General features: G+C 41.7%; 1 protein-coding gene and 1 pseudogene across 1 annotated transcript; both read left to right on the plus strand.

The window, feature by feature from the left end:
- The first annotated feature begins 4,173 nt into the window (after positions 1-4,173).
- Positions 4,174-7,692, plus strand: LOC143009273 (collagenase 3-like). The gene is made up of 10 exons (XM_076161350.1): positions 4,174-4,309; positions 4,497-4,744; positions 4,845-4,993; positions 5,365-5,493; positions 5,617-5,778; positions 5,901-6,024; positions 6,117-6,250; positions 6,364-6,523; positions 6,729-6,832; positions 6,954-7,692. Exons 1-10 carry the CDS (start codon positions 4,211-4,213, stop codon positions 7,061-7,063), a joined length of 1,419 nt encoding a protein of 472 aa, XP_076017465.1. The 5' UTR covers positions 4,174-4,210; the 3' UTR covers positions 7,064-7,692.
- A 4,835-nt stretch (positions 7,693-12,527) lies between these two features.
- Positions 12,528-12,646, plus strand: LOC143009372 (5S ribosomal RNA; annotated as a pseudogene).
- Positions 12,647-13,072: the final 426 nt, after the last annotated feature.

Below are 13,072 nucleotides of genomic sequence, written 5' to 3' on the forward strand. Positions count from 1 at the left end.
AAACTTGACTTGAGTTGACTTGATTCTTTGAGATGTTTCGTTCGCGAACGACTGTTGTCCCTGTTACTATCGGGCAGACGTTACAGGAGCATGGCTGCAGGCACCACTAGGCTGAAGGACAGCTTCTATCACCGGGCCATCAACTCCTAACACTTACACCAACACTTAAACCAACACCGCGTACCAGATAACCTGCTTTCTACACTTTAATACATTCAACTTCATTTAAAAAAAAATCTAGAACCATATTGCACCTTATTTTGTTTACACCATATATAGCTTTTTACTCCTTCAAATTGTTGTCATACTGTTGTACAGTTGTCATACTTTTGTTATCTTTTTTTGCACTTTTACTGCTGAGTCGACCTGGACCCTCCTCATCATAACCCATTCATTGTATTGTGAACCCTGTGTGAACTACATACGACAAACAAACTTGAAACTTGAACTACATACATACATACATACATACATACATACATACATACATACATACATACATACACACACACATACATACATACATACATACATACATACATACATACACACATGCTGTACATCAGCCTTCCTCTTATTGTAAAATTGGATTGAATGTAAAACCTGGACTTCAAATCTAGATTGATAGGCAGAACATGTCTACTTCTATCCTCATCTACTTGTGATTGTGTAACTTGTATAGTGTTCCTTACTCCACAAAATCAATGAAATTAATATGAGTACAATGTTCCTACTTCCATTTGATGCCATGTAATATCCAGAATGTATGCTTATCTAAAACCAACTTTACAACACACTGATGAAATCCCAAGGGCATGTCTGTTGATATGTAGTCCCACACTGCCATCTATGGATCTATTGTTATTACTTTACATAAGTTAAGTTTACATAAGTCTTAATATGTTCTTCAATCAATTATCAATTATTTCCTGTTATATATCATGTTATCGTATTCTTTTTTAATATTAGTTTTTTATTGAAGAAAGCATTTGACATGACACATACAGTTATGGGACATTATGGAAAGTTTTTGATACAGAAAGGGGGAGGGTGGAGTGAGACAGAGAAAAGAAAGAATGTTGTGTATTTATTTTTATTGTTGTTTTACTTTTTTCAAAGTGAGAGCCAGAGACAGAGAAAGGAGAACTGAGACCCTGAAGCAAAACAGGCAATGTAATGTTCAAGTAAATTGAAATAATAGGGTGACATACAGGGCAACAGCAGAAAACCACGGCTGCCCAAGGTTGTGTAAACATGACAGTGGTGTGGACCCGGCGGAGGCCTGGATGACATCAGTGTTGTTGGTTCGATGATCTCATAGATACAGTTTTTACAGTATGATGTCAAGTGTTGTCGTATCTTGCTATCACATACTAACTAACTCTTTCCTGAAAACTATTTTGATTCTGTTTGCTATGTCTGATGTGTTGTCCTTCAGTTTTCTTTTAACAATTAGGCTTAGAAACATGATAAGTATCATTACGTACGTTACTCAATTACCATTATGATCAGCAGTGGAAGCACTAATTGATATAATGTTCCTGTCCTTACTGCAGACTGCTATGGGTATGTTTCCTCAAAGTGCAGGTGTTTCGTTTCGCAATGATGTGTTATGTTTCCACTTTTTATGAGCGCCACCGTCTCTGAACATATAAGACACACTGGCTGTCCCATGGTTGTTACAGGGTGAATGAATGCATATTGTCCATTCGTCTTTAAGCGCTCTGATTTTGGAGTCAACTCTTTGTTCCTACTGCTTTTCTGCCCAACATTCAAGCTGCAATGTGACAACATATAGTTAGGTGGATATGGTCAGGAAAGGGGACAGAATATTATATGCCTGTATAGAGCTCTATAATGTAGTCCAATGCAAGTACTACTTAAGTCCTTTATTTTTTATCAGAAATATATTTGACGTTAAAAAATAAAAATCATCTCATCATCATCATCGTCATCTGTCCTCTTCATGCCTAGTGGCACATAGGGACTCCACACAGTTCTTCCACTTTCAGCCGCCTTCACCCGCACCTCTTCCCATGTCCTCCACCCCGCCTCGTCTCCCTCTTTCTCCACCGTCCTTCTCCAGTTTGTTTTCGGCCTTCCTTGTTTCCTCCTTCCTTCTGGTGCCCAGTTCATCACTATGTTACAATCACTCTCTCGATCTTTCCTCGACACGTGCCCAATCATTTTCCATCTGCGTCTTTTTATTTCTGCTCAGTGGCTCCATGCCTGCTCTCCCACGTATCTGCTCGTTACTGATATGATCTTGCCAACTAATTTTAAGGATTTATGCTGGAATACATCAATTGTCCTATCACCTCCTTTATTCATTTTGAAGTCTCGCATCCGTAAAAAAAAAACGGTAACACTAGCGTCTTATACAGCCTAATCTTTGTCCTCTTTGAGATGTTCTTTGAGCTCCATATCTTTCTGAGCCTTGTATACGCACCCCTTGCCTTTGATAGCCTGTTTCTTGGGTCTTTCATTCCACCACCTTCTTTGCAGACCTTCGCTCCTAAGTACGTAAATTTGCCCACATCCTCTATCTTCTGTCCATGGATTATGATCTACTCTTGCTGTCTTGCATTTATCCTCAATATCTTGGTCTTCTCCCAATTTATCTTGAGCCCTACATGCCATGGGGATCACTCTTCCTCTGGCCCTATCTTTCGACCTGTTCGGCATGGGTGACCGTACGAGGAGCTCAAAACTACAGCGGACATAGCTCTAGAGGTCATTGAGACACACAAACCACAATAAGGTGATGATCCTGCGAGACGGAAAATCTCATCAGTATGTATATTTCTCTTCAACTGTTCAGCCATGGTGTATGTGTGTGTGTGATGTGCTTGAGCGATGTGACTGTTAAGTGTCTTATAAACAGTTTATATATTTTCTTAAGCAGTTGAGCTGCACCAACACAGGTAAAAGGAGAGTGAATATTGAACTAACATAAATAAGATGTCCAGCAACACCATGACAGTGAGGTATGCTCATGTTGCTCAGTATCTGCTACTGACTAAAATGTTTTTTCAATCACCTGACACCCTTTTTAACAGTAAATCCTTAAAAAGGAGTGAAGAGTCTTTTTTTAGACACAGCATATTCACCTCTGGATTGTCTGCACTTTGTTGTTGATCAGTTTGCATGAGTCATTGCACAACAAAGACAACATGGTTCGTCCTGTATTGGGTAACAGACATTTACTTAAGAGCTTAGACATTATTACATCAGTATCACCATGGAAAATAACACCAGACAACAACTGATATAAGAAAACACACATGAACAACTCAAATATGACGATTTAGACACACTCATTGTCCTTGTCCCATATTTGACCTAGTGTCATGCATATAATTGTCTGGTTGTTGTGATCCACTTCATGGGTGAAGTTGTACTGTATATGATGGTTGAGTTATTTGTGGAATCTGCCTTTAAGATAACATGATAGACCATCTTTGGCAGAGGTCGGACAGTTTTAGTTGTAGTAAACAGGCCTTGGTTGATACTGACATGCCACAGCTTGTCTGTGTTGGCTCACAGAACACATCACTGTCTTACAGGAAAACTAGCCTGAGGGTCTAAGGAGACAGATTGAGCCTGAAAGGTCACATTGTTAATTTAATGATAGACAGTCTTGAGAAACACAGGCTAGGGGCTTACAGATCATCACTCATAGAATCACACCAAGAAAAAAAAACTATAATAAGTAACAGGTAAACACAATCAAAAAGGAAAGTGCTGCTGTACAGTTTGTCAGAGATAATACAGCAAAAGTTGATGCACAGGGCAATATACAGAACAGATAAATAATATAAAAGAAATTGCACGTATTAATGACGTACATCATCATATTTGAGATTCACAAGTAATACAACTGGGAAACATTGAAACTGGATAATATCTCGGGTGATTTTAACACTGTATGTGTAACTTAAACACACAAAGAACTGTAATGTAAAAAGGCTTTCTGTGAAATTTTCAAAAAGGAAGAATCACAATCCAATCTGTTCTGTCATCATAATTATACCATCTTGTTATGGAAAGATTTTTGTGGGTGAGCAATTAAAGCCCAACTCCCACTGTTGTCCATATAAGGGCGAGTTTCCTGCGTCCCTGAGTCAGGCGGAGAGATACCCTCCTCCCCGTCTCCAACCTACATAACCACAGCCTCTAGCACAGAAACACAGAACATCTTCAAGAAGACATGAAGACTTTCAATGTGTGTGTTCTACTAAGCCTGGCAGTCACAGCTTACTGTGTTCCAGTATCACAACCTACAGTGCAAGATGAAGAATTTGCAGAGGTAAGTGCTCTTGCTTTGCATTGATTCTCACTATTTTGGATTGAATGTGTGCATCTAGAACCTGCACTGCTCTGTGAATTTAGAATGCATCTAACAGCAGATAACAGCATTCTTTGTCTTTGTCATCCTATTGCAGCTAATGCATATACTGTATAAGATAAGTAATAACTCTTATTCTTACTTTTAGAGCTATCTGAAGAGGTTCTTCAACTTAACAGAGCAGACAGGTCCATCTACCAGACGAGGCATCAGCCCGGTGAGCAGGAAGCTGAGTGAGATGCAAAGATTCTTTGGTCTCGAGATCACTGGGATGCTGGATACCGACACTGTGGAGATGATGAAGAAGCCCCGCTGTGGTGTCCCAGATGGCGACATTGCTCGTTTCTCTACTTTTGGACGCAACTTCAAGTGGCAGAAAAACAGCCTCACCTACAGGTTAATGACAAAACCAAGAGTGCATGAGGGGGAAGTTGTTTACTAGTTGTTTGTTTACTAAAATGTACAATTTTTTCATTACAATTCCTCTGATCTGTAGGATTGAGAACTACACTCCAGACATGTCTCAGGCAGAGGTAGATGACTCCATAGAGAAAGCTTTTCAGGTGTGGGCTAAAGTCACCCCTCTGAGGTTCACAAGGATCTCTGGTGGCACAGCAGACATCATGATCTCCTTTGGTCGCCAATGTAAGTACATGTTGACTTGTGTGGCAATGTTAGACAGCCTAGATCCTCTACCGACACCTGTGTGTGGTTAACTTATGGGGAAACAGTACATGTTTCAGTGACACTTATCCTTTAAGTGGATTGGGAAAAAATATTTGCGTCATGGTTACATAAGCGACATAACACACCCCAACAAACCAATTACTAGTCCTCTTGTAGTACCTGTAGACATTTTTAAGGTTAATTTTCTTTCAAATTTTTTAAAGATTTGTTACAGTGATCAGCTCTTATGTCTAATGTTGCTTTAATGTTGTTTTTCTGTGTTTCGACTTCATCAAATCACCATCATCATCAGTTTAAATCTCTGACACCAACATGAATCTTGTTTAAAGCTCATGGTGATTACTACCCCTTCGATGGCCCTGGCGGTATCCTTGCTCATGCCTTTGCCCCGTCCCCTGGCATCGGAGGAGATGCCCATTTTGATGAAGATGAGATGTTCACCTTCCGCTCCAGCAGAGGTGAGTTCTTTAATCCCAGAGAGCGGAATTATGTCTCAGACTAATTTCACACTCATCATTTTGATATAAATGTCAATCACTTCCAACTGTAAATGACCAGGAACTGTTTGCGTTCTGCTACAGGCTATGTCCTCTTCATGGTAGCTGCCCATGAGTTTGGCCACTCCCTGGGTCTGACTCACTCTGATGACCCTGGTGCTCTCATGCATCCTACGTACACATACAGAAATCCTGACACCTTTGTCCTGCCCCAGGATGATGTCAAAGGCATCCAGTCTCTCTATGGTTTGTACAAACTGACAAGTTAATCCTCCCAAAGAACTTTTGCACAAATCACATAGTTGTTTTTGGCTTGGTTGAAGTGTGTAACAGGGGTTTCCAAATATCTGATTATATTCCATCTCCAGGTGCAAACCCTGTGAAGGAACCCCTTGCACCTCCTCCCCCCACTACTCCTGACTCCTGTGACTCCACCATGATCCTGGACGCCGTCACCAGCCTGCGAGGAGAGATGCTCTTCTTCAAAGACAAGTAAGCTACAAATAAAATGTCCAAACAATGGAATGTAAAGTCAATTGAAATGCTGATTTATGTATTAATGTTTTGCTCTTTTGTGTTTCCAGCTTCCTCTGGCGTAGTTACCCTCAAAGCAACACACCTCAGCAGAGTCTAATCACAAGCTTCTGGCCCAGTGCCCCTGTCAACATTGATGCCGCTTATGAAAGCAGACAATCAGACAAAATCTTTCTCTTTAAAGGCATGTGTTATCTACATTGACAATATCTACAGCATCTAATCTGAATCCATATCAAAGTCTACATTTTCAACTTTATACATCGGCTGATTAGTCTTTTCTCCATTCCTCCACAGGCCGTAAAGTCTGGGCCTTCCGTGGCTATGAACCTGTTCGTGGGTATCCCAAAAAACTCACCAGCATTGGTTTGCCAAGAGGTACAAGGAAAGTCGATGCTGCCCTCTATGATGTAAACTCTGGCAAGACACTGTTCTTTGTCAACAAGTACTACTACAGGTATGTTCAAATTATTTATGGACCTAAGGCTTCCACAGACTGTGTGAATTTGGGCTGTCACAGACAAAGGTTAACAATTGTATGTGAATTTTGATGAAATCTTTGTTTACATGAGGCTTTAGGTCATCTATTTTGTTTGCAAGTTAAGTTTGAAAGAAGCGACAGCCAAGTCAATAATCAATTATGGCTGTATCAATTTCTTCAGTTTTGATGAAGAAAGACACACTATGGATCGGGGATTCCCCAAACGGGTGGATGGGACCTTCATGGGTCTGAGTGGCAAGGTGTCAGCAGCCTTCCAGTACAAAGGTGAGCAGCATTTAAAGCCGATCTAATTTTCTAAATAAAAAACTACTAATTATGAAGAATGAATGAAGGTTATAGAATGTCTTTAAGTCCCAGCAGCTAACCTTGTCCCTGTGTCCTCCAGGCTTCACCTACATCTACAGTGGGCCCTACATGTTTGAGTACAACCTGAGAAGTGGGAGGTTGTTGCGCGTGCTAAGGAACAGCTACTTCTTGCGCTGCACTAACTTCTGACAGCCTGAGTGACTTACAAAGCCCCCGCCAATGATAATGAATGTACAGTACTTACAATGTTTGTATAAATTTAATATTCTATCAAATGTTGTTATACATTGTACAATATATATTTGCACATGTATATTTGTTATAGCAGCCCTGCTGCATTAAAACAACCTATAAGAGTTTGTCGAGACATTTCTGTCAACTTGCCTAAGAGTAATTATTACTCAGGCTTTCTGCTGTTATTAAATTACTTTATCTGTACATTTTCATATAACCATGGGAGATCCTAAAAGCTTTACACACTGTTATATTCAAAATATTACAAATACAATGAATGAAATAATTTGTCCATCAATAAAATATTAAAATACATATTAATGTTACAAGTAGTAACATTAACAAATATCTTACAAACAATAGTTACAAATAGTTGTAATGGAAATTATAAATAACAAAAATATAACAGTTAATAGACAAAATGCACTGCAATGTCTTGCTTTGCTCCCTAAAACGTGTGAGGACTATTTCTATTGGAACAACAAACTCTTGAAGCTCAGTACTGAAATAAATGAGAGAGCGCTGCAGTGTTCAAGATTTTATATTTAAAATGAAATCATGATTACAATCAACCCTTCCATGTACCCATCATGCAAAAACGCAAACATCACTTTATGCAGTGAAATGTTACCTAAGCTGCTGCAAAGTAAACATTGTGTATTAAAATATTAAACAATATTTATGTGACACAGTTATAGATATAAGGCAATAAAGATTAAAGATTATCAATAAAACTATTATGTTATTATTATTTAGAACAGTGTTTTTCAACCTGTGTGCCCCTGTTTGTGTGTGTGTGTGTTTGTGTGTGTGTGTGTGTGTGTGTGTGTGTGTGTGTGTGTGTGTGTGTGTGTGTGTGTGCTGGGGCATGTCAGTCAGTGGTAGGAATCCATCCAAAGTTTTCATAGCCTGGTAAACATCCATGCACTCTTATTTATCTATGTCCTCAGGCAAAGCTCTGAAAGTTTCCTGTTTATGCTGAGAGACGATGTCCCTGCCTCTCATCATGTTAGAACTTATATAATATCAGAGACTCCGCATTCCAATGTTCCAGTGCAAGAACATTGTAAACAAAGGGGACAATGTCAAAGGCAATAATATAGGTGTCAACTCGTTATTTGCAACATATCCAAGATGCGGTAGGATCAAATTTCCTTATGATAAATGTATCCGTGTTAATTGACTGTGCTACTCCCCTTCATATGGGGATGCCAAAGTATCTTCAGTGCATAGGGCAGGCTTCCTGTAGGTGATGACAGCTGAGAAACAGCTGTAAAATAGAAGTCTTTTGGTGTTATATGGCCTATGCCGAGTTTGGAGGTTCATTAAGAATCCAGATATGGCACCATGCTACGTGGCAGCCTGTCGCAGCAGCTCCCGTTAGTGTTTATAGATTTTGCGTCATTTTGTCACTTTGTTTTCTTTTTTCGTGTTGTCTTTTTCGAGTATTTATTTGCAGTAACAATTTGCTACTTTTGTTTTATAACTTTTCTTGTGTTTTACTGTTACTTTCTTCACACATGTCTGTCATGTCTGTCTGTCGTAGCTCCTCTGGGATGTCATGCATCCCAGAGGAGCTACGGAGACGCTGCTGGGGTTGCAGAGCTGGAGTTAAGCGGAGGGCCAAGAGGAGCACATACAAACTTTCCGTTGCAGCCATCATCATGGGAAACATGAGGTCACTGTGCAATAGGATGGACGAGCTCAGCGCACTGATCAGGACACAGAGAGAACACTGTGAATGCAGCATTTTATGTTTAACGGAGACATGGCTGCACGCACACGTCCCAGACCACAGTGCGGCGTTAAACTGCTGCTGCGGTTCGGGCGTACAGGGACGTTATCTGGTTACCTGGTGTAATCCTGGACATGTTACTGTGAAGGAACGTCTCTGTTGCCCGGACATCGAACTGTTAGCTGTGGGGCTTCGTCCATATTACTTGCCGAGGGAGATCTCGTATGTTATCGTTGTGGCTTACATCCCTCCATCAGCTGATGCGGAGGAGGCTGTTGACATTATTCAGTCAACAGTTGCTAAACTTCAGACTCAACATACCAATGCTATTATCATAAGTACTGGTGACGTTAACCATGTCACTCTGGATAAAACCTTCCCAACGTTTCACCAGTTTGTTAATTGCCCCACCAGAGACAATTGAACATTGGACTCACTGTATGCAAATACCAAGGATGCATACAGTGCCGTTGCCCTTCCCCCCCTTAGCAGATTGGACCACAACCTTGTCATGCTGACCCCAAAGTATGTCCCCCTTGTTTAACGGCTGCCTGTGTCCACAAGGGCTGTGAGGAAGTGGACTCGGGAGGCTAATGAGGCACTGCAGGACTGCTTCGAGTCGACTGACTGGGACTTGTTGTGTGTGCCACATGGGGAGGACATCAACAGCATGACTGACTGCATCACAGATTACATCAATTTCTGTGTGAACACCACCCTGCGGACCCGGCCTGTATGCTCATTTCCCAACAACGAGCCCTGGATCACCAGTGACCTGAAGGAGCTTCTTAACAAGAAGAAGAGAGCCTTCAGGTCTGAAAATAGGGAGGAATTGAGGAGTGTACAGCATGAGCTGAGGGACAAAATGAGGGTGTGCAAGGGCAGGAGGAAGCTGGAGGCCAAACTCCAACAGAACAACAACAGGGATGTGTGGACTGGAATGAAACAAATCACTGGCTTCAATGTGAAGGAAAGACAACAAGGAGGCAGAGGCTAAACTGTTTCTTCAACAGGTTTACTTCACAGCCATCTGCTGCCCCATCCACCTCACATCCAGGCCTCCACACACCTCCACTGCTTCCAATGCCCTCCCCCCCTCAAACCACATGGTGAACGCCTTTGACTCGAACAACTCACCTTTGCCACCTGACCCTGACTACTGGCCAGGTTAGGAGACAGCTGGAGAGACTCCACCAAGGCAAGGCTGCAGACCTTGATGGTATCAGCCCCAGGGTTCTGAGGACCTGTGCCAACCAGCTGTCTGCTGTCCTGTGTTACCTCTTCAACTTGAGCCTGACCCTGGAGAAAATACTGGTGCTGTGGAAGACGTCCTGCCTGGTTCCGGTTCCAAAGATGTCGACTCCATCTGGCCTAAATGACTATCGACCAGTTCCCCTCACATCTCACGTGATGAAGGTGCTGGAGAGGCTGGTCTTGGCCCGCCTTAGGCAGCTGGTGAAACCATCACTGGACCCTCTACAGTTTGCTTACTAACCTCTTGTGGGAGCGGACGATGCCATCATCTACCTCAGGGGTACTCAACTTCAGAGGCCAAGAGGGCCACATTTAAACCCCAACAGGTGCAAAGGGCCACAAATTATTATTAACATATATTTTTACCATTTTATTCGCTGTATTTACTACTGCTGTTTAATATGCTCTTAATATGACCTTGCTAGTCATTTTTAATGCATTCCAAAGCAATATTCTCAATTTGAGTAACAAATGTAGTGTAGCGACTGCGAAGTGTTGGTCAAGCTGATGTTTTATTAACGCTGGAGTGAATAGCTTTGCATTGATGACATTGATGAAGTTTGCAATTGCTACTTATTCCTAGTGAGAGCTCTGAGTCTGCATTTCACAAATTCTACTAACAATAACAATATAACACACAGTTGTTACTTATTCCTAGTGAGAGCTCTGAGTCTGCATTCTTTTCACAAGTACTTTCAGATCTGGTTGCTGCTCAGTTGTAGCTACTCTGAGATAGTCTGCCAAATGTCTGTCAGTTAGACAGGAACGCTGCTTTGATTTTATTATTCTTAACATTTTAACGTCCGACTTAACGTCCACGAACCGGGAGGAAAACTCCTCTTTCAATTCCGTGAGGTAGGCACAGTAAGGGGTGGGATAATAAGAGAATCAAAATGACTGTTCGTGTCACAGAGTCCATTGTCACTATGAGCTCTCCACCTCTCAGCTTGCTGCACAATTGCTCTTGATGTAAAATGCAGTGATATGAGAAGAAGTCCGGCTTTTCAGGATCTATTCTGAGCAAAGCAATTAATCCTTTCTCCTTTCCTACCATGGAAGGAGTCCCATCAGTTGTAACAGAAACCAGCTTTTTTAAGTTGATGTTTTGCCTGGTCCGTGAAAAAAGCTCATCATTGCAGAATAAATGTCCTCTCCCCGTGTTTGCCCTGTTAGCGGTAGCAAAGCCAGCATTTCCTCGGCAAATGTGTCCCCTTTGAGAAAGCCCACCCAGACTATAAACTGCGCAATGTCTGTGCGGTCGGTGGATTCATCCAATGCTAGACTAAAGAACTCTGCACTTTCAACGTCTTTTAGCAACTGTGATAAAAGATCGTCTGAAATTACTTCCACTCTCCTGGTCACAGTTGAATCAGACAACTGCAGCTGGAACTTAAATCAAAGGCACACTGCCTAATTTTTTCACACGATTTTGGTTGGCTAATTATAATTATTATGCATTCATAACCAGGCATGTCGGGGGCCACAAAATAAGCGTCCGCGGGCCGCCTGTTGAGTAAGTCTGGGTTAGGGCATAGGTTCCCCGCTGTCATAATGGGGTCCCCGTGCAATGCTCTGGCCATCGCCATAGCCCTGTCTTTGCCACGCCGGGCCCCCAAAAATTGATTTGACATGAAAAAAGCTGGGATATATTAAGGCTCATAAGAAATCCAGGTCAGTCTCACCTATAGAGTGCCTCTGTGTGGCTGCTATCCTCGTTTACGGCCTCAAGACCGCCTGGCAATACCCGGCGCTGTAAGCGTGGGGGCGGCAGTAGCTCAGTTCATAGGGACTCAGCTTGGGAACCGGAAGGTTGCCGGTTCAAGTCCTGTATGGACCAAGTAAGTGGACTGGTAACTGGTGAGTTGCCAGTTTGCCTCCAGGGCACTGCCGAGGTGCCCCTAAGCAGGTGCCCCCTGTAATGCATGTGTTTGTGTGTGTGTGATATGAGGGAGTGCAATATAAATTGTAATGACAAATGACTGTAATGTAAGCTTTTTGGCCCTCTGAGCAGCAGAGGGCACTGTTTCTCCTTGATTGCAATTTCAGGAAATATTATTGGCGCTGTAACTCAGTGTCACTTTTTATACTTCACTCAACGCTGCACAAAAGTACAAAAATATTTAAGAAGCTGTAAAATGGAAAATAATACCTGAGAAACTTCTACAATTTGCAAATTAATTAACATTACAGTTACATTAAGGAAGATATATGAAAGCATACATTCAGAAAACGAGTGTCGTACATGGTCATTATCTATGAAGAAGTTAATGACCCAAGCCGCTTGGTGACGATGATGACAATAGAGAGTAAGACTTCATTAGCCAGAAATGTGTTTTTCTAATGAAGGGATCATGTAAACCGGATATACAAGAACTTGAGTGTAGTGATCTGTACACGATGACTTGAACCTGGTCTGTGGCTGCTCTCCTCATTCAAGGCCATACCACCCTGAACACGCCCAATCTCGTCTGATCTTGGAAGTCAAGAAGGGTCGGGCCAGGTTAGTACATGGATGGGAGCCCGTCTGAGAATACCCGGTGCAGTAAGATTTTTCGCCCCCTGGGCAGCAGGGGGCACTGTTTCTCCTGGAGTCCAATTTCAGGAAATATTATTGCAGCTGTAACTCAGTGCCACTTTTTACACAGCTTTACAAAGGTACAATAACATTTAAGAAGCTGTAAAATGGAACAAAATTATTGTGAACCTTCCACAATTGGCAAATGAATGAAAATTACATTAAGAAAGATATATTTTATTGGAGTGTATGTACTTTGTACCGCTTATTGTGTGTACTTGTACCCCTATCTTGCATGCATTCGTGTATGTTTTTTTTTGCTCTGGGGCTAATTCTTTCGTTTCATGCTCCACTGTACTGTAACTGTTGCACAGCAATTTCCCTCGGGAGAATAAGGATGTATCTTATCTTATCTTATATGTGAGCATACATTCAGAAAATGAGTATTGCACATGGTCAT

Source organism: Genypterus blacodes, unplaced genomic scaffold (assembly GCF_046128005.1).
Source record: "Genypterus blacodes isolate CSIRO-AG114 ecotype Tasmania unplaced genomic scaffold, CSIRO-AGI_Gbla_v1 ptg000111l_1, whole genome shotgun sequence".
Classification (NCBI taxonomy): domain Eukaryota; kingdom Metazoa; phylum Chordata; class Actinopteri; order Ophidiiformes; family Ophidiidae; genus Genypterus; species Genypterus blacodes.

What these genes read in the sequence shown, in the direction of transcription:
- LOC143009273 (XM_076161350.1), top strand. Translation starts at nt 4,211, where the DNA reads ATGAAGACTTTCAATGTGTGTGTTCTACTAAGCCTGGCAGTCACAGCT. An exon ending in GATCTCCTTTGGTCGCCAAT is followed by an intron (nt 4,994 to 5,364) that starts GTAAGTACATGT and finishes TCTTGTTTAAAG; the next exon opens with CTCATGGTGATTACTACCCC. An exon ending in AGGCATCCAGTCTCTCTATG is followed by an intron (nt 5,779 to 5,900) that starts GTTTGTACAAAC and finishes TTCCATCTCCAG; the next exon opens with GTGCAAACCCTGTGAAGGAA.